This window comes from Patagioenas fasciata, chromosome 6 (assembly GCF_037038585.1).
Source record: "Patagioenas fasciata isolate bPatFas1 chromosome 6, bPatFas1.hap1, whole genome shotgun sequence".
NCBI lineage: Eukaryota > Metazoa > Chordata > Aves > Columbiformes > Columbidae > Patagioenas > Patagioenas fasciata.
The window spans coordinates 22,499,185-22,520,397 of record NC_092525.1 but is presented as its reverse complement, the minus strand read 5'-3'; the positions used below and the strand labels follow the sequence as shown (position 1 = coordinate 22,520,397).

The 21,213-nt window shown below is 39.9% G+C and overlaps 1 protein-coding gene across 7 annotated transcripts; it reads left to right on the top strand.

The window, feature by feature from the left end:
• The first annotated feature begins 227 nt into the window (after positions 1 to 227).
• Positions 228 to 21,157, top strand: BTF3L4 (basic transcription factor 3 like 4). 7 transcript variants are annotated; one of them, XR_011739732.1, is made up of 7 exons: positions 228 to 376; positions 1,556 to 1,619; positions 2,548 to 2,661; positions 5,033 to 5,234; positions 6,635 to 6,694; positions 11,115 to 11,294; positions 15,574 to 21,157. XR_011739732.1 is itself a non-coding variant. In XM_071810242.1 (6 exons), the coding sequence occupies exons 2-6, from the start codon at positions 1,566 to 1,568 to the stop codon at positions 11,123 to 11,125; spliced, it is 441 nt and encodes a 146-aa protein (XP_071666343.1). In that variant the 5' UTR covers positions 228 to 376; positions 1,556 to 1,565; the 3' UTR covers positions 11,126 to 21,157. The 7 variants fall into 7 exon arrangements, 3 of the variants coding, with proteins under 3 accessions (XP_071666343.1, XP_065698490.1, XP_065698491.1); XR_011739730.1 differs by having other exon boundaries at positions 11,378 to 21,157; XR_011739731.1 differs by having other exon boundaries at positions 11,115 to 14,387; positions 15,617 to 21,157.
• Positions 21,158 to 21,213: the final 56 nt, after the last annotated feature.

The window sequence follows — 21,213 nt, the reverse complement described above, 5'->3', positions numbered from 1 at the left end:
CCAGCTGGTTAGGGAGGCAAAACCGACCGCAAGCACCCGTGTATGAAGGGGGGGGTTCGCCAAGGGTAGAGTGCACTGACTAGTGCGGGGTGGCGCGTTTGGAGCCGCCGCGTCCCGGGTTTGGGTCACGGGGCCGCCGATCCCTGCGTGTCCCCCAGACTACAACTCCCAGGAGGCACCGCGCGCTGCGCCGCTCCTCCCTGCGGCCCGCCCCCTGCCGCTATGCAAATGTGACTCCGCGGCACTGCCAATCCGCGGGCGGGTTGGTGCCGTCACGTGGCGCGAAGCTTCCTTTCTCTGTGCGCCTCTCTTTCCTTCCTCGGCCGCCATCTTGTTCTCACCGCGTGTTGGGCTGCGGGGGCTCCGCTGGACTCAGGTGAGCAGCTCTCCGGTACCGCTCGGCCAGTACCGCCCTGCCGGCACGCTCACCCCTACAGGTGCCGCCTCCCGGCGCGAGCAGGGCGTTGCGGCAGCTCGGCGCCGTCCTGTCGCCGTTTGCCGCGCTGGGCCGTGGCGGGGCCGCGGGCCCCGGCCGTTCCCTGAGGAGAGGGCGGGGGAGCGGGGCCGTGCGGCAGGACGTGGTGTGGTGGGGGGCAGCGCTGGCTGGGGCGGCCCACGGCTCTCTTCTGCGGCCGCGGTGTCCCGTCGGAGCGGGGTTGTCCTGGCTCCCGAGGAATGGGGCTTCCATCCCCTCCCGCTCCCCGTGCTTCGGGATGGGCAGCGAGCGCTCTGCCGGCCTCGGTCCCTTCTCCCGGCGGAGCCTTGGGCCGAGTGCTGACCGTCTCGGCCGTGCTCGCCCCGTGTTCCCCTCCCTGTGGTTTCCCCGGCACAATGCAAACCCAGAGGGGATTTCTCTTGAATTCATGGCATCGCTGATGTCGTCTTGGGGCAGAACTGGGAAATGCCGGCCTTGTGCTGGAAGGCTTGAGGTGTTTTTATCACCTCTTATAGATTTTCAGCTCTTCCAGCCTTTGAAGGTCCCACCTGACCTGTTGGAGAAACCACTTGACTGACTTCCTAGTCTTCACAGTAGATAAAGTGGTAAGAGATTCATATAGATCTATCAAAACATGAAGTTCGGTGGGTTCGGACCTGGCTTAGTAGTTAAAAGTATGAGATTCATTATTTGGAAAGAGCATTCAAAGTAATGTAGTGATGAGTCTCTGGGCTGTGCTGAAGGTGCATTCGTGCTGTACGTGCTGATTTGGATCCCTTCTGAGTCAGTAGTTCAGTCAAATGGTTCCAACAGTAAACTTACACTGGGAAGTTCACAGTTAGTACTTCAGACTGATGCAAAATCGAATGTCTTGTTGATTTGCCTCGTCGTGGTACAGATACTTAAGCTAAACAGACTGCTGCTCTACCGCTTTGTATTATTTAGGTGTTGTGGCTCAAATCCACTTTGGTTTTGTTTATTTGTCTGATGCACTGTTTTGGTGAAACTTCTGTAAGTTTAAAAACTCACATTGATTTTAAGGGTACTTTTAAAATGGACTGTAGAAAACTTTTTCTTAATTTTTTAAAAGTTAACGTGTATTTCTATCTCTTGCTTTAGACACAGCACTATGAACCAAGAAAAACTGGCCAAACTTCAAGCGCAGGTCCGAATAGGAGGAAAGGTAAAAAAAAAAAAAAAAAAAAACAACACACAAACAACACACAAACAAACAAAAAAACCCACCAACATAAGAGATGCACCATTTCCTGTAATTCATAGGTTGAAGGAGAAACATCTCTGAAATTTGTTTTTCAAAACTTAAACTTTACTTCATGAGAGAGGGGAAAATATGTGTTTAAGGCCTGAAAACACTTTTTGTGTGATCTGGATCGTAGTACTGCTACTTGAAATGCAATTTTCTTTCATTCACAACTGCTGGATGAGTAGTTCCCATTGTGTAAGCTTTCTTTTTAATTCAGTGGCTTGTTGTGACCTGTGAAAACTCAAGCTAAGCTTACCTGTTGGTTGTTCCAGTTCTGCCTTTTTCTTCTCCCTGTTGGGGAGTTCTTTTGTGCCAGCTCCAGGGCTTATCTGACCACACTGAGCTGTTTCTTTCCTCTGAGCCAGCAGGTAGCTAATATGGCAAAAGAATCCCCTGTAGTTCATTCACCATGGGTGTTCGTCTCCTAACCATAGGCGGGGTTATACAAAACTTTGTAGAGTAGGAGTGCCAGAATTGCTGTCTGTGGACAGTTTAGAAATGGGTCACCTTTTCAAATCAATGTATTTGTGCTTTGCCTTGGGGAAAAAAAAACTTATTGGGGAAATTCTAGTTGTATTGCTCAATAGTAAATAATATTTTTATAATCCCGCTTGTGGGAAGGGAAAAATACTGCTGTTCGGTGTCTTCTTACACTTAAAAAAACCCTTAAAATTGAGATGAATGGTTAAAGCTGTAAGTGAAGAGAAATAAGTTGAAAAGCATTTTTGACTACACAGCTTTCTCATCACTTTTGCAGAGAGGTTGCTTAAAGTGTGATATGTCATTCAAAAATCAAAGTATTGTGAGATTTTGAGAAAAACTGACTGTTGTCATGTTTCTTTTCCAGGGAACAGCTCGCAGAAAGAAGAAGGTGGTGCACAGAACAGCTACAGCTGATGACAAAAAACTTCAGAGTTCCCTCAAAAAACTGGCAGTAAATAACATTGCTGGCATTGAAGAGGTATAGTAATAAAATAAACATTTCCTGTTTGAAATTAAATTCACTGTGGTATTTTGGTGATGGTTTTTCTTTTTGAAACAACCATTTTCTCTTCCCCTCAACATCTTTTAGACCTGATTACTGATAAAGTTATATGATTGTTTCATTTACATGAGTGCATACATACCTAGAGAAAAAAAGCAGCGGAAAGGTTCTACTGGCCAGATGGATTGTAGAAGCTTGTAAACTGATGGTCTTACGTGTGTCTTGTGTTCATAACAAAACTTCTCTTGATTTCATGAACTTCATTACCTGTATTGAAGAGAAGAGCAGTAAATGCACATGTACTGTCCAGGCACATCTAAAGCAAGGGTTGTATGGTGCAGAATATAAAGAAAATCATAAAAAGACCTAAAGTAAGAACTTGCAAGTCTGACTTATCGATATTGGGTCCTTTTGCATAATGAAAATTACCAGACTTGTTTGTCGTAGTCATAGGAGATGACAGTTCTTAAACACAGCAAAGACTCTACAGAACCAGCTTCTGTGTTAGTGTAAATAGGAATACAAAGGTTTCAGATATTCCTTGAATACATCTTATTTTATATGTATAATATATGATGGAAACGCTGACATTTTCCATAACGTTGTAGAGTGATGCTTATGTGTGGGAGGAGGAGGTGTTCCTTCGTCGTGAATGCAATATTACTGTAGCACTTGGTTGAAGAAGCAGAATATTTAATCTGTGATTAATTTAAGCAGGATTGCAAGGTACTTCCAGAGGTTGCTTAGTGCATACCTGTGTTCCAAAGGCAAATTCAGATTCAGTGCAGAAGCCTGGTTTGCCTGTAAGTTTTCATGTCTCTGCTACAGAAACAATTGAGTTTGACTGTTTACTTAAACTTGATATGTGTATGTTGAGCTATATGAACCCAAAGAAATACACAGTTCTGGTTTGGTTTAGATTCCCTCTGCCCCCTCCTGCAAGCATAAGATCTTTATGCAGACATGGTTATTAAGATTTTCAATGTCTTCGTGTGAAGGAAGATAATACAATGTGCCTGTGCCACACTGCAACTCTGTGCCTAGCTATCAAAGCAATGTATTCAGGTGGGCACAAGTTGACCTTGGTAAGCTTTGTGTAGATGGAGTTTGAAGAGGCTGGTAATGTTGAGTCACACAGTAGCTCATCTGTGTGGTTTTTAAAAGAGGCTTTTAAGTCAGAGGATGACTGCCTGAAGCCTTTACCTTTTCCTCATGTGCAAGGGGCAGGACATACTTTAGTTTTTCAGGAAAGCTCTACACCTAGTTTTCCTGTTCAAAACATTTTTAACTTTGCTTGTATGTGAAGATCGATAACTTACATGTTTGTATATTTTAGATCTCTTCTTTAGTTCTTAAATTTCTGTTTTCTCCTTGCAACTTCTACCAAAAGCAGTACTTAAAAGTTTTGTGGTATAAGTTTATTGGTACTGTTTTGTTGGATGGGTGGAATGTTCTTTCTTTTTTCAGACAAAATTATTTTAGCTTTCTATTCTGTCTCCTTTTGAGTTAAAAAACATAAAAGTGAGCCCTATACAAATACGCCAGTATAAACTTTGACAGTAGAAGCAAATCAGGCTGTTAGACTGACTGTGAAAAAATTCTTGGTGATTCAGAAGACCAGGGAAGAGGAAAACAGCAGGATCACTGTATGATGTACTGAAGAGTCATCATGGGATTATTAGGAAGGTGTAGAAGCCTGTTCTAGTGCGGCTGGCACATAAACTTCCAGTGGTGTGTGTGTCCTTGCCCTGGGCAGCTCCAGCAGGCAGACTGAGCTGTGAATCTGCTGCCTTTGCCAGCTCTGCTGCAGAAACGTTTTCCTGATAGGTGACACAGCTAGCTGGGAACAGTGATGTCTTAAGCTGATGTGGGAAGGCTTTTCTGTTAGAACTCTTAGTTTGTAAAGGCCACAGAGCTGAAGGTTTTGGATTTTTTTCCTAGACATTTGTGATATTAACTTGTTTATGCTTTCTCACCTAATAACCTGTATATATTTTTTTGCCTTTGTTAGAAATACACATGAATGGTATGATAATGTATAATACTTGCATATTTATTACTTATTATTTAGATAAGTATATTTTATGAAAGAACCATAGCTCTTAAGTTCTAACTTTTCATATAGTATAATATGTCTGAACCCATATTATCATTAATGCGTATTTCACTTCCAGTTTAGGTGATGTTAATTCCAGATACTTTTATTATGGTTCTATTATTCTCTAGGAGGAGTACTAGTTTTATGAATGTTTAATATTTTAAATCCAGATTTGCATTGATAACTTACCATGCTTGTTCAACAAGATACTGCAACACTTTGGTAAATGTTGTTAATATATTTAAACAGGTGAACATGATAAAAGATGATGGGACAGTTATTCACTTCAACAACCCCAAGGTTCAAGCTTCCCTCTCTGCAAACACTTTTGCAATTACTGGTCATGCAGAGGCTAAACCGATCACAGAAATGCTTCCAGGCATCTTAAGCCAGCTTGGTGCTGACAGCTTAACAAGTCTCAGGAAGTTAGCTGAACAATTCCCAAGACAAGGTAGGTCTTTTGGGAATCTTTCACCACTGATTTAAAGAACACATGAAGTATTAAAACTCGTAACACAAACTTAACAGGAACATGTGTGACTTAAAAGGCATATGTGCTTTTATTTATTTGCCACTGTTGTGGAAATACAGGGGTGATGACTTCTTTGTTGTTTTTGTTGATTCAAAATTCTACATAGGCAGGCCTTGATTTAAAAAAAAAAAAAAAATTTAGTAAGTCAGGCATGCTGTGATTCCAGGTATCCAATTGTGTCTGACTAAATACTTAGGAAAGCAAGTTCATCTTTTTATTTGGTAAACTCAACAGGTTCTTTTTGTCAGGGAATCAATTCTGGTTTTTTTGTTCATACTAAATGTATTTCTAGTGTAGATACAAAGGAAGAAATGTGTTATTTATCTTCTACTCTAGTTCCACTTGGAATTAAGCCAAGGCACTTAAATATTAATTCAAAATCAAATATTTGATTCAAAATTTTTTTAAAAAAGGGTTTGGTATGATTCTTTATTTTCTAGGAGCATGAGGTATGTGTGTGCATGTATACATAGTGTAACTGTTACTGTAATTTTACGGTTAAGAAATTTGAGTCTGGGGACAGTTCCAGTTTAGAGTTTTATGGCCATTAAAAGAATTTGTAATTGGACATGTTGCAACAGTCTGTATTTGGAACTGGAAAATACACTACGTACATGTTCTAGTGTTTTCATAAATAACTATTCCTTCTCATAATTTTAATTTCATCTGTATTTCATGTTTAGAGTTCAATTGAAAGTAAAGGGTTTATTTTTCCTTCTTCACTAATATGTAAAATACCTTTTAAAATTTGGAAAGATGGATTGTCTTAAACATATTTCTGTGATACAACCATGGTATCAATAGATGTGTGCTATGATTTTTTTTTTTAGGTTCTTGTATTTCACTAGATTACATGTAGCATGTTCCATGACTTAGAACAGACTTAAGTTTGATGCAGGACCCTTTATGGAAATAATTTTTTCCAACAGTTGTGGCTCCTTGGTAATTGAATCATATGATCTGTTGGTCCCTGTTTGGTACTGCATTATTCTTGCATTGAAACACATGACTTCAGTTAAAAGATTTAGTCACGCTGAAGTGGTTTTTTCCCCTGTATCATTTGATCTTTTCAAGCTCTGCCTTAATACCCTTAAGCGTTTGAAAATGGCTGTGCTAATACTGTGGTATAAGAATGTTCACAAGTAGACCTTCTGGCCATGCTGATGACTTTTGTTGCCCAGTCATTTGTGTGCCTGTCACTATTGGGCATTGGGGAAATGCTTTATTTTGTTCACCTGTATGCTATGTGTTTTATTTTGTCTTGTGGTTTTTCCCTACTTCTGTGTAATGAGAACTCAGCACCAAATTTCTTTTTATAGTGTTGGATAGTAAAGCACCAAAATCTGAAGATATTGATGAAGAAGATGATGATGTCCCAGGTATGCACATACATGCTTAATGTCCATTTAATGTACAAATATTACAATTCATGCATTTAATTATCTAGACCTTGATGTGCTTATACTTCTGACTTGCTAAGCGTGGCTGCATATACTGGGCAGCATTAAAACATTGATGGCTTTGAATTCCAGCTGTTGAAAAAAGGTTTACCTTGTGCAAATTGCTTAATTCTTAAGCAAAAATAGGTTTAAATACGTCCAGGGAGGTTTAATAGGTGTTTTAAATGTCCAAATAGGGTTTTAGGGCTGCAAAATGACAGGGTTGACAGTCAGGAGGTTATCTTTAAATCAGAGTCTAGGGTGGGGGTTTTTATTAATTTAGAAGAAGAAACAAAGCTGATGTCAGTGTCTGAAAGTTTCTCAATGCATAAATATTGTAAGTTCTTAACTTGTCAACCAATAACTCTGTCAGTCACCACCTTCTTCTATATCCATGAGTATGGCGTATTAATTAAAACAACAAACCGGTGCACCCAGAGGTTGAGTTCCTCATGCTCTGGCACTGTTTTATTTCTTTGTCACCTTGCATAAAAATTCAGTTCTCTCCTAAATTTTGTTATCTGGAGTATAACTGTGGGTGCCTGACTTCAGCTATTCTTTAAAGAATACTGGTGGCTCAAGACTCAACAGCAGCTAGTATAGCACCTCCGAAAATCACATCCTAATCACTTCATATTAAAACTTCCACTCTCCGGAGCGTTCACAGAATGTTAGGGATTGGAAGGGACCTGCATTTCTAGTTTTTTGTGTATTTTCAAACAAACCCCACTTACTAAAGCCCTTTGAAATTTGCCTATAAAAATGGTGTACATAAGTATAGATAAGAACTACATGACCTTTCCTGTAATATATGTATTTTTGTTAAACTTATGAGGGTAATCTTGCTGGGCATTACTGTATTAAATATCTCCATCTCTTTCAGATCTCGTAGAAAATTTTGATGAAGCATCAAAGAATGAAGCTAACTAAATCATTAATAGTTCTGGAAGCTGGCATGGACTAGATTTAAGAAATCAGCTATGTTGTTCCAAAGTTTTAAAGAAACAGAGAACATCATCTGTTAATAGTTCAGTAATATAAATATTTTGTATTTTTATGATGCTGTTTGTTCAGCATTTTCTGTCAGTTGATTTTGCATTTTGCACTTACTCCCAGGATCTACTCTTTTGGTCAAAAAGAAATGTCAGTGCAGTTTGAGGGGTGTGTGCATGTGCGTGTGTGTATGTGTGTGGGTGTACATATAGTGGAGAACAAATTGGAGAACACTTATTTAACCTTTTCCCATTTTCCTTTGGAAGTAGAAATAAAATTAATCTTCAGCATTGTTATTTTCAATTATCACCAAATAGTGCATAAAAGGTAATTAAGATTAAAATTTTGTCAGCATTTTGTGACCTGAAGGCATCCTACCATTAAAACTTAGGTTTAATTTGCTGTTGACTGTTGTACTTGCAGATGTGTTTCTCATCCCTGTTGAAATGTACATGTTACCAATGTTATGTTGATCTGAGCTGATACCAAAGACAAGCTGTTTTAGTGGCTTGGTTGGTACAGTAACTTTTTAAAAAGGAAAACTTGTCTTGGAAAGGGGATGCGCTTTTTTTTTAAGAAAAAAAACCCACAAACTTTCTCAGCTTTTTTTCTTGTCTCTCGAACCTTTTGAGACAGGCTGGTTTGACTCCTTTCACGTAGGCTTAGCAGTATGTTCTCCTGTTGATTATGTAGAGTATTTCCCCTGTCAAAAGGAAAACAAACACTTTCATTCTCTGCCATCAGGTCATGTCCTAAATTTGGAGGTCTAGTTGGTAACAGTCTAGTGCACCAGTTTTGCACAGCAACAGGTTTTTTTTTTTGCTTGAATAACTTCAAGCTATTTTCTTGACACGACTGCATTTACTAGCAGCTGAGGATCCACTGTCATTCTTATGACACTAGAAATTAAATGCACCGTGTGAGCAATGTTTAAGGTGGGAGGAACAAGTTGTTGACATTTTGCCTTGCCTGCTGCTGGGCAGTTTGTGCAGTGACTGGCTCTAAAGGGATTTTTTTTTTTTTTTTTTTGCCTGTAACTTACCTTTGCCTATAACCTACCTCTAGGTTTGGTGTCATCTATGTAGTAACTTCTTAAACCATGAGTGCTCCTCAGGCATAAGGAGGACATTGGGAGGTACTGTTGGTACAGTGCAGTATTTATGACTTTTCTTTAAAACACTTAATGTGAACCCATTTTCTCAGAGGCTCTTTCAAGGTTCTTGATGTAATGTGCGTTACGGTATAGTTAGACATCATTGTAACCTGTGTCAAGGGCAGCTGTGGCTTAGGAAAGCCATTTTTTTTCCTCTACATCTATCACATAACTATGGCTTAATTGGAACATATCAGCTTCTTATGTAGGTTCATGCGCTAGAGAACTGTAAAAGACAAGCAGTACATGATTTCTGGTGACATCAGCATAAAACCACAAAAGCAGAGCTGTAGTGGTTCGTCATCTGAACTCGATTTATTTTATAGCCTTTGTTCAGTTTTCTTCTGTTATATTTTATATACTACGTGGATCTTACTACAAAATAAAATAACAGTTCAAAAGAGGAAATGCTCCCTCTTGTGTGTTGTCTCCTCCTCCCTCCAGCACTTGGCAGGTGGATGCAGCAGCTGTTTCACACAGCACCACATCCCTGCTGACAGTGACCGAGGCAGATATGTGCAGGGCTAGGGAGGATCTGCTTAAAACTTTAGGATTTCACACTCCAATATACTCACTCTTGTATTTTCCATGAAATGTTGAATGAAACCGTTTTTTTCTCTGGCTAATCTTAAATCAGCTGCAGATGCCTTTTTTTTTTTTTTTTTCTGTTAATAAGAGATGTCTTCATTAATGTGTGTGCAGACACACTGGATTATCTTTGCTGCCTCTGCAAACTCAAAGAGCAAATGAATGATACCAGGAAACAGGTATTTGCAGTGTTCTTCCATTTGTGTAAGGGGCACGAGTGAAAAACATGGCAAAGTAACAACTGTACTGAGCTTATGTATGGGACACCCCCTCCCCTAAATACTAATTGCATACTGAAAACTCTTGGTCGTTGGTTTCTGATGTAGGAAGTGTGTCAAAAGTAATTTTATGAGAGATTAAGAGTAAGCATTGGAAGCAATGGTTCTGTTAAGTTTGCATAGTTGAACTTCCTGATTCCTACAAATACTCATTTAATTTTTGCTCTTGGTCATGACAATTTACATGTTTAAACCCTTACTTTTTCCTACATTGACAAACAGTAAACTAACTGAATATGCTAGCTTATGTAGTTATATTACTTCAGTTTTTTCACTGTATCTGAAAACAGTCAACCACTTATGATTTGCTGCTGGATATACTAGAGCTTATCAATCATTAAACTGATTTTAATTAAAAGTAACCCATCAAGGCTGTTGTGGGTAAAGCTATTGTTCTTCATATTTATTCAGTGTTTGTACATGGTGATGGAAATACAAAGTTACTAGGAGTAGTTTTGGGGAGTGTTGCTACAATAAAAATGCCCCATGAGAAGGTGAAGAGGTGAACTTACTTGCTACTTAAAGACTGTTGACATATTAAAGACATTGGTAAAGATTGACAAAGATCTTGGCTGTGATTTGAGAATAGGAAGATAGAGCAGCACATAGGTTGAAACATTTCAAGGATTGTATGCAAATCAAAGATGAATTAGTACAGACTGAAAGAATTGAGACCTTGACAAAAGTGGGAGACCACAAATGCTAGTCTTCCTGCCCTGACTGCTGGTAAACTCCTGTAGTTACCTAGTTTATGGATGAGAAACCTGGGAGTAGTTGGCTTATCTCAGGCAGGAGAGCAAGTCTGAAAACCTGCGGTTGTGTTGCATGTGCTTTATGAAAAAAAAAAAAACCCTCATGTATGATGGATGGCAGGGATTGTGATAGACTCAGTGATGCTGGAGACTTGGTACTGAGTGCTGGTGAGGGATTTCTCATGCTGCACTCAGTTACAAAGTTAGTTTGAAGCCAAGAGTGTCGGTAGGATGGAAGAAGTTGATATAAAAATAGCCCTTAACATACAATACAGACCTTGAAAAAATAGTGTTTGGGGGATTTTTTTTCTTTTGAACTTTGTTATGTAGGAATATTTGGAGAGTGCACAAAAATAAGGATGAATTTAGGACTACACTGAAGTTTCACTGAAATATGTTGATAATTCACTAGTGTTTGCCAACTTCCATGGGAACGAGGAGTTGCTATGACTGACCTCCCTTGTGCCAGGATCTTCACAAATAATGTTTTGGATTTGGTGTGGACTATATGAGCACTGGAGGTCTTGGGGCTGATGTTAATTACTGGACAGTGTATTGATTGTGTTAATTATGGAGTGGTGTATTGCTGTTAACAGGAAGGAACTGAGGAAGTTACAACAGCACAGTAAATCTGTGCTATGCGTAAGAGATGAATTCACACCTCTACTGAGGAATGTCCCAGGAAGGATTCATCTGAGTTCCCCTGGAATCAGACTGCGCTCCTCCAGACAGTAGGGACATGCAGAGGGGCTGAGCAAACCACCCTGTAGGGAAAGGTGAGTGAATTCTTCCACTGACACTTAGGATTAGTCTCCCTTTATTATCTGAAGACAATATTGGTTTGTTCAACAAAACAAAGAGACAAGATTGTTGTGGAGATCTGGATTACACTAAATGACCCAAGTTTTATACTTGAGCAAATGAAGTGATGCAGAACAGAAGCACAGCACTGGCCATAAGCAACTTTACCGAAGTGACAGCAGGAGTACAGGTAATGCTTATTCACATTCAACTGTTTGCTTTCCCATCAAGTAATTTTTAAAAATTATTTTAATTCCTTACCCCTTTCAAAGGCCAGTTTGCAGACACTGAAGAACTTCGTGGATTTATTCAGAAACACGGGGGCCACAGTGTCCGTCAAGGATTCAGGTAGCCAAACCGAGCAAGTGAAGAAACTAATCCTAAAATCGGTCTTGCTGGTGCGTTTGGTTGGAAGCTCGGGTTGATATCTAGAGCAGGGTTATTGGGAACTGGGCTTTCACTTCAGGCTCTGGTACTGTGTATTTGGCAAGAAAACACAGCCTTATACATCTGCCAGTGCCCTGGTTTGCTTTTATTTCCAGAGTACTCCTCTACCTCCTGTATATAAGTGGTATGTAAATTAATGAACACAAACCCTGGATGCTTCTTGAGAGGAAGGAGCTATATCTGTGCAAAGGGTATAAAAAGCAATTCCACATGATAAACACATGGTATTTGGTGGGCTGTCAGTACTATTAAACACCCTCTCGCTAAACAGCAGACCCGCAGTTTGCTCAGATGCAGTTTTTTCTTGGCAACCTGGAATTTGTCAGTTTCTCAAATTTTAGGCGGCATTTCCTTGAACTTTGCATTGCAGATGGATTTCCTAACTGCTAAATTTGTTGCCTTCTTGGAGTAGGAGGAGATTATCTACTCATTTGAGTTCCTGAAGTTGTTTTTGAAATTTTTTATGAAATATTTTCTAAGGCAAACATTGAAACAATTACATCCCAAGGTCTTTTGATGCACATATCCCAGCTGAATAGAAGCAGTTATGCAACCTTTTACCCTTTCGTGCAACATACTTGCAGCAACTATAGTAACCGCTTATGTTAAAAAGTAATATTAGAAAGTATGTAATGTATTTTTAGATTTTTTTGTAATGAAACTTAGCTGACAAGATGGAGCCAGGGCTGTGTGACCAGCTTTCTGCAGACATTGGGAAATGCATCATGAACTACATTTTGAGAACATCAGATCTGATTTTCAGACCATGTGTGAAGCTGGAAATTTACAAGCAATGCAAATTATTGCCACATGTAGATAAGTGAAGGTTTAAAATCTCAATAGATTATCAGCAGGGTACAGACATTTGTGAACCATGAGTGAAGTTCCCTGAAAGGCCTTCCCCAATCTCAGCAAGCCTTCCCTGCTGCCAAGGGGGTAAGTCTTCTCCTTCCTTTGCTTTCCTAAGCACCAGGAATCGCTGATGTCTGAAGTCATCTGGATCAGTTTGCTTATCTGGTTGTATTTTTTTTTTTTGGTTGTAAAATTAGTTTTCAGCTGGTTTTCAGCTCACCCTACTGTTAAGCCTGACCACACAGTTTTGCATGGTAGTACTGGCACATGCTACAAGCTTGACCCTTCCTGACAGCTTGCTGCTTTTGGCTTTGCTGGCTGGTGAAGCTGCATCCTGAGCTGTGGTGGCAGCGTTTGAACCTGCAGGTCTTACAGTTTGTTCTATGTGAGCAAGTGAAAGCTGTAGCTTTGGAACCTGTCTCGGTTGTCTTTGTCTTACCACCTGCCAGCTGGCTTTACATTTCTGTGAAATATATGGTCACCTCCCTTCAAAAGGAAAGTGCTTGTGTGCAGCCCTTCTGGGCGGGTTTGACAGAGGTGACCATTATGAGGTGAACTTGAATACAGAATTTCCATTTTTATAACAAGACCTCGTTTCAAATGGTTTCTGATACATGGTGTTAAATTGAAAATAGCTGTAACTTACAAACAGCGTTTTTACAGTCTCCAGGGAGCAATGGTGCAACTAAAGTTTCTTTTTTCATTTTGAAACATTTGCTCTGTTGCTGAAGACTCTGGTCTGCTCTGTGTGATTGGCAGTTTTAATTAGTGATGGCTTGCATTTTTGTATGTTTCTGAAAGAAAGCAAATAAGCCCTAAAATAATTTTTACTTTGAATAAGGATTTTTTCCTCTGTCTTAAGTTTTCTATAGCCTGCTCCCTCAGCTTGACTGAAAGACACCAGGTTTCCTCATAATCTGCTGCTGGATATTTCAGTATTTTGCTGAAATTTCTGTTTTGACACAAAAGTGATGTCAGTTTTCTGAAGAACAGGGAATGTGTTACATTTTCTAGTCTTTGCTATATCACCTTTCTTTCAGCCTCCTGATTTGTGTTGTTGTGAATTATTAACTTTTGAACACAGAGATATTGTTACCTCTGTCTCTTCTCCTGCCCTTTGATTTGCAGAGTTGCTTTCATTGGCAGCGTGCACTGAGAAATCATGTTGGCCACTTTCAGCCCTGAAATTGTAATAGTTTATTCCATTACACAGTGATTTTCCAGCTCATTTCTCCTGAGAACCTTGAAATGAGTTTTCCATAAAAAATATTCCATCTGCTCTTTTAAAGGTTATAGTCAAATTGGAAGGGGTAATCTAGCTCTTGTTTCTAGCAGGGTGTGTGTTCTGGTGATTTTGTTAAATTACAGAGGATTTTTTATAGTGCAGTCCGGATCACCGAGAACTTGGTGACTTCTTTGAACAGGATTGCTTGTTCTTTGGGAGCAAGCAGAGGTACATCACTCGCATCTTAGCTGATGGAAACTTTTACGTGAAAAATGCATATGCTTTTTATGATTTTAATCTGCACAAGCACTCCATGAGTTTGCAGTAAGCTGTAATAAAAGACTTGGATGTCTTATCCCCCCCATATCTCCAGTGGCTCACAGTACTATCGGGAGCGTATACCAAGTACACGTTCCTTTGTGACTGCTAGTTTTGTCATCTTCCTTTCTCTACAGCTGCTGTATTGTTGGAGAAACAGTGCTGTTGAACTTGGGCTGCCTGATGTCACAGTTCGCTGATACTTTCAAACTGCTTGTGCCCTCAGGTTTGTTATGGTTCAGGATGGCCAGTATTTGTCAGGAAAGAACAAGTGAACAAGATTTCACTTGTATTGAATAAACATGATGAGAAATTATTTTTGTTTTCTGCTCAGATGTTCATCTGTGTTGAAATTTGTCTGAGATGTGCCTTGGTTCAGTTTTTACCCTTGTATGTTAACTCTTAGATAAGCTGAGATAAGACAGGTGATTAAACACTTGTCCTTAATTAGCCTTACTCTTGTAAGCAGGCCCTTGAAGAATTGCTGTGGGAGGTATTACATGTATTATCTATTTGCACAATAAAAACAAGCTTTAACAGTTCTTACTACCATGGTTAAGTAATCCTGTTAAAGCAAAAATATCTGCAGACTTTATACTCAGAGCATCTCCTTGATTTCATAAAACCAAGATAAAGGACAGATGTCAAATAACTTGTTTTTTTTAATTTCCCCCTCTCAAGGAAGCAACTTCCTGCTGATGTGCTATTATTTACTGTGCCCTATTCTGTTGGCTAACATTGTGATTAATCCTGTATTGCGGTCAAAATTGTTTTGAAGGGGTTCTGACAATCTGAAATGGGTTACCAACCTTTTTTAGCAAATTCAAAACATTCAGCTGACCAACTGGTGACTAGCTGTTGTGGTTTAACCCCAGCGGGCCGTTAAGCCCCGTGCAGCTGCATGCTTGCTCATCCCCGGTGGGATGGGGGAGAGAATCAGAAGAGAGAGAAAACTCACGGGTTGAGCTAAAGACAGTATAATAGGTAAAACAAGAGCTGCACACACAAGCAAAGCAAATCAAGGGATTCATTCAGCGCTTCCCATGGGCAGGCAGGTGATCAACAGGTTTTCAGCTATCTCCAGGACAGGCGGGTTCCATCACATGTAATGGTTACTTGGGAACACAAATGTCACTCTGTATTTCCCCCTTTTCTTTGGCAGTAATTAAAACTTTCCTGTGTTACTAACACTGTTTTCAGCACAAATCTAAAACATGGCCCCATACTAGCTATGATGAAGAAAATAAATTATCCCAGCTAAAACCAGCACTGTTACCAATGTGAACAACTTACAGACATCTCTCATTGAGATGATCAGGGCTTCCCAAGTGCTCTGACTCACAGCACTCCACAAAATCTCAATCATGTGATTTAGTGAGGCATAAATAAGTGTGTTTTTGTTTTTTTCACAGGCTTAATTACACCCAGTAAAGCGCTGTTCTTTTGCTTGAGCAGGGAGTTGCCACACTGCTGTGAAGTCCAGACATTCCTGGGAGGACAGGAAGGTTTAAGCAGAGCCATCAAGGTCATAGGACAAGCGGAAGGAGCATATATGCTCATGACCCTGTCTCTCTACATGTGTATGCTTCTGTGGGATTTAGCAGTGGGTTTTGTCAGTGACAGTGAGACCAAATGATTCCCTGTTTGCAGTCATTGGTGACTTAATAATGACATGATCAAGATGAGCATGTGTCTGGCTTTTTTTTTTTTTTTTTCCTTCTATGTACTTGTGAAAGAGAAATGAACTGTTGGGGAAGAGAGCACAACCTGCCTGGAATAATGCAGTGACTTGTATACAGCAGAGAGATCTTTACATAACACCAGTGATGTTATTGCTCCTTACACTCAATTTTTCTGTGATTTAGTGTCAGTATGTCAATGCTTGAAGGATTCCAGACTCATCCAGTTTAACACCACACCTGGCAAATAGGAATTTTAGGTATGTTTTTGTGAACAAGTAGGCTGGCACAGTCTGAAGCGTTTGCTGAATCTGTGCAGTTGCAAGAGATGGAGTATTTTCCACCATTCGTGGGGATGGGTGTAGCCAATGCCAGTCCAGCCACTGATGGGCTGATGCTTGAATCTCAAGGGTTGTCAAATGCTCAAGGTAAGTGCTCACGGGAGAACATAGCGTGCAATTAATATTGCATCGTCATAACTCCTTGTTAAATGCTGTTTTCTGTAAAATCAAAGACGGCCCTTTTCCTGTGGAAGTTGTCATTTAAGGTATAGTCAAATTAATGGTTTCAGTAATTAGAAATGGCAGTAAGTGCATTTACAGGGCTCAGGGCTTCCTATAGAAATAGCAATAGTGTTCTAGCATGAGAGGACACTGCTAACAGGATCCATCTGACACCTACTCCCTTTGAAACACACATAAAATTGTTGAACAATCACCATTTTGTGAAAATTACTGTGAGAGATTTCTCATCCTGGCAAAGTGAAGCACTTTTGTTTACTAGGCAGCTTTCATTTTCATGGCCTGTTACACTAAATGGCGTTTTTACCGGACTCACATATTTTCTTGATCAAAGTCTTTAGTAATAAAGAGCACTTTGAACTCAGCTTAGAAAGCTTGTTCATTTCTTCACAGTGTTTGAAGTCCCCTGCCTGTTGCATAAATTACAGGCCTGATGACCTCCCTGTAGTCCCACACATAAATTATCTTGAAATTCAGCTTCTTATTCTCTCCAACCCCTAATTTGTTAATCACCTGGACACTGCCATGATCATGAAGCCATGAGCCTGCCGCAATTCTGCTGAGTTCTCAGATTGCTTTCTTGCAGCCTTACCCTTTTTGATTCAGGTGCTCTCCTTGAGGAATGCATTTCTATATCGCCATATCACATAAAATTCTAGCTCAGTTTTAGTTTGGTTCCATTATTCAGCCAAGAAACAGGATTTTCTTCCTCAGTAGTAGTATTAAGATGCTCAACTTTTTGTAAACTATAGGGGGAGATATTTGCACATCAGGATTCAGTGCCAGGTATGATAAATGGGTAAAACAATTCCATAATTTCCCAGGTTTATCCAAATATTATCTACAAAGATTTTTCTTTGGTGTCATATGTGTTACTTATTTTTGAAGAAAAAAACCCACCCTTTCTTTAAGCCTTTTCCTGTATTGCAGCAGCCTGGAGGGGAGGTACCGGGAACAGAGCTAGGCCATGGGCAAAGCTGCATAGACCACGGTCACCTAAGGCTTCTTTTTTATAGCTCTTTTTAAATTATATCAATTTCAGAAAAGTAGTTTTGAACCCACACAAAAAGTCGTCATGTGAATATGATCTTCAGAGAGCAAATTAAATGGATTGTAACTGTCTTCCCCAGTGAATTTATGGTGTGGGAAACTTCATGTCAGTTCAGCTGACTGCCTCATTTTTCAAAGTGTGTCACTATGGGCTTTAGATTTTCAGTTAAGCTGTTGCTATTTAAAAAGAAGACTTCCATGTCATTTGTAAAGCATGTAGAAGCTGGAGGCAATTCAGCATTTTGACACTCTTAATTAACTGACGGCCTGTCATGAAAGTAGGTTGTAATTAAATGATACGATAATTTGGCCATGCTGCTTCTCAAACTATTTTTATATCCCAGCATAATAATTCAGGGGGTGACGTCATGTCAGTATATGTGCTTTTCTGTCCTCAGTGCCTACTCAAGGATTGTTGTTCATGGTTCGAAAGAGCTTTAAGAAAATAAATTCCAACCTCTTCTTGGTAAAAGAGGAAATGGAAATTTTAAAAATTTCCTGTCTTAGACTGTGACCTGTCATCCTGTTGGGGTCTGGGAAGATGATGTGTAACATGTGACAACCTACATGTCCTGTAAAAGATACACATTCAGAGATCTACAGGGTTTCTAGGGCAATCCAGTTGGATTTGTGAAAAATGACTGGAGAAAACAAAAGTAATTTTGATGGCTATAGAGCCTCTGCCATGTTTGTTCTGGGGTATTGCTAATGAGTTGAGTAAGACTGGATTTGAACTTGGCCCAGGATATTTTTGATTAATGAAGATTATGCTGTCTTCAAGTAGAGGAGTGGGTGTTGAAATGGGAGTGCTTTTACTGGGTAAGCAAACACAGTTTTATGGAGGTATTCCAGGATGATGGTGTTACTGTTCAGAAAAGAGTTGGATTTGCCAGAAGCCAGTAATACCCACTGCATTTTGAGCCAGATTCTTTTGATGCCCGTTTTCTCATGTGCTGCCCTGGGCAAATTTGCTGTCTATTCATCTCTTCAGTCCTTTAATAATATCCCTTGAGCCATCATAATGCTGAATGCCGTGACTGAGATGTTACTATGAATATGTTGAAGATCCTTGCTTGGTGTGCAACGAAGTGATCTTCAGGGAATAAGTGAAACAAAAGCGCGTGTAGGATATCCTTTAATTCAATGAAGAATGTGGGTGGAGAAGCAGTTGAAATGAACAAGATGTGTTGGGTTTTTGTTAATACTTTGAATACTTTAGGGTGTACTTAAACAAATGTCTGTATGTGCATGTGGAAAGTTTCACTGTTTGAAGAGCTAATGAAAGGAGGAGGAGCCCATGTTTTTTAACCATCTTCTTCTCTACCTGCCTTCTGTTGCACCCTCCCCTGAGATATGGGTCCTGTGCTGGTTCTGATAGGAGAGAAATGACCACACAAAGAACTCTATACTTATGTGTGGGTGACCAACAAGCCACCTGCTGCTAAAAGCACTACAGTGGCTGCCGATGCTGCTGTGCTCCAGCAGTGACAGTCATTTGCAACTTTCTCCTGCAGTAGTCATCAGTGACTTCTTTCAAGTGTGGTTGAACTTAAGCAACTAATTTCTAAATTGCTCAAAAGAAGAGGAAGATGTACTTGCATCTGCAGCACAGATCTGTGAGACTTCACTTAAAAAAAATGTGTGCACAAAAGATGGTGGTTTTGATGCCCACCACAGCCACTGTCATTAAGGAGTAGAGTGGAAAAGATCAGTGTGACAACAGCAGCTAACCCAAGACTGTGCTGCAAAAGTGGTGCCTGCTGGATTCCTTGAAGAGTAAAATCCCTTTTGCTGGAGTTTGTGATGCATTGAATGATTTAATTACAAAAACAATGAACTGGAGCTTGAGAGTCATGTATGTCCATGCATAGCAGTTTTTCATTTATCTCCAGCACAACAAAGAAGGGAAATGCTTAAGATAACAATGAACCAACAACATCCACCGCTTCCTTTCAAGTAAGTCTCAGTTCCTTTCTAAAGAAAACCCAGCTCTTCCTTTGAATCCAGAAAGACCTAAAGAATAAATTCATATATACATATTAGATCAAACACTTCACATAAACATTGAAAGAAGAAAAAAATATTATGGATAAAGGTTTATACTTCTGTTTACTTACATCCCCTAAAAGCTCCTCAAACAACCAAACCAACCATACTGGAAATACGTAACTGCATGTGCATAGACATGTTGGCAACTTTACGTGTGGGCTGAAGACTTTTTCTGAAATCTATTTCCTACCTCAACCAGAAGCTCTGAGTTCCATGTGAGACATGTGCTCTCCTGTTCCTGCTGCCCCTCATCCTCTGCCTTCCTGTGGCCCAGGACTTGCTCAACTCCTTCCTTCTGTGTCCTCCCTTCTCCTACTGAAGACCAGCAGTTTTCTCTCTCGTCCCTCAGGTTCACAGACCTGCAGATCTGGAGGAACTGGTGATGGAGGAGGGTATTGAGAATAAATTATATTGTAGCACTCCCTCTCAGGGCCCCAGTACTCCACACTGATGTCTGTAAAGCCATCCCACAGAGATGGGATGCATCACAGTTTGGAGCTGCTCTTGCAGCATATGCTATACAAAAAGTCAGAAATAGTAGTTTCTGACCTTAACGTCCTTATTTTTTCTGTTCCCACCTTGGTCTTCAATTTATGTTTAGGTGCCTCTCACACCTAAATCACAGGTTAGTTGAGGTAAGAAATCACAGAATGGGAAGGGAAGGGAAGGTGGGAAGGGATCTCTGGAGGTCTCTAACCCCTGCTCAAGCAGGGTCAGCTGGAGCAGGTTGCCCAGGACCATGTCCAGTGGCGTTTTGAGTATCTCCAAGGATGGAACCTCCACAATCTCTCTAGGCAACTTGTGACACGCTCACAGTATTTTTTTTCTTATATTTAAGGTGAATTTCCAGAATGTTAAATGCTTTTGACAAAAGCAATTTAAAGCTGGCACTGTTCCAGCAGGATGTGCTAACTTGTAGGTTTGACCATCCAAGAAGAAACACTGATTTTTTTCAGCTGGTCTAGTGCACGTGTGGATAGCTCTGCTTGCTGTGGTGTAACTGTTCTTCCCCCAAGAGAGGGCAGTGCCACCAATGCTATGACAGTGCTTCTCTAACAGGTGACAGGGCCCTCTGAGCTCTGGCCAAAGCCCTCATCCTGGCCATGAAGATACAACTGAGGATCTAGGGGCAGAAAATGACACTGTATAAAGATGCACAGAAACTTGTGATTTACAGAGAAACTGAAATTTTCATAATTTTTGCAGAACAAAGATGAATCAGAAGGAACATAGTGAAAATAAACAGAATAGAGGATTATATAGAGAAAATAAAAATGATTGTTCCTATAGAAGAAAAAAAGGGCACTATGGTGTTTTTACATTTGATGAAGGAAATACTTTTAAAGTACCACAATTGGTGCATGGAACTCACTGTTACAAGATATCACACAGATTAAAACAGGACTTTAAAAGGATTAGATTTTTCTGTAGAAAATGTGAGTGTTCCTTTATAATAGATCAGTCCAACAATGTACTGATTTATTTAATTTGTATACTGAATTTGTAAAAAAATCTGACAACTTTTTTGGTCGTAGAATATAGTCATGTTGAAGAAACAGAAGAAACTCACATCAGAAGTTACCATTTCAACATTCTTAATAATGGGTTATTCAATAATACCGATGTTTATATGATTTTTTCAGTTTGAAATACTTTTATTTTGTACTATTTATAATTAAAATCAAGTTTGAATTGTATTGTTTTGATTTCTCTAAAATCGCTTTGTTCCTAGAACTTTCCTTGCATCTGAAGC

Coding starts and splice junctions, on each gene's coding strand:
- BTF3L4 (XM_065842418.2), top strand. CDS start 1,566: ATGAACCAAGAAAAACTGGCCAAACTTCAAGCGCAGGTCCGAATAGGA. Junction 1,620..2,547: donor AGGTCCGAATAGGAGGAAAG/GTAAAAAAAAAA, acceptor TTTCTTTTCCAG/GGAACAGCTCGCAGAAAGAA. Junction 6,695..7,637: donor AGAAGATGATGATGTCCCAG/GTATGCACATAC, acceptor CATCTCTTTCAG/ATCTCGTAGAAAATTTTGAT.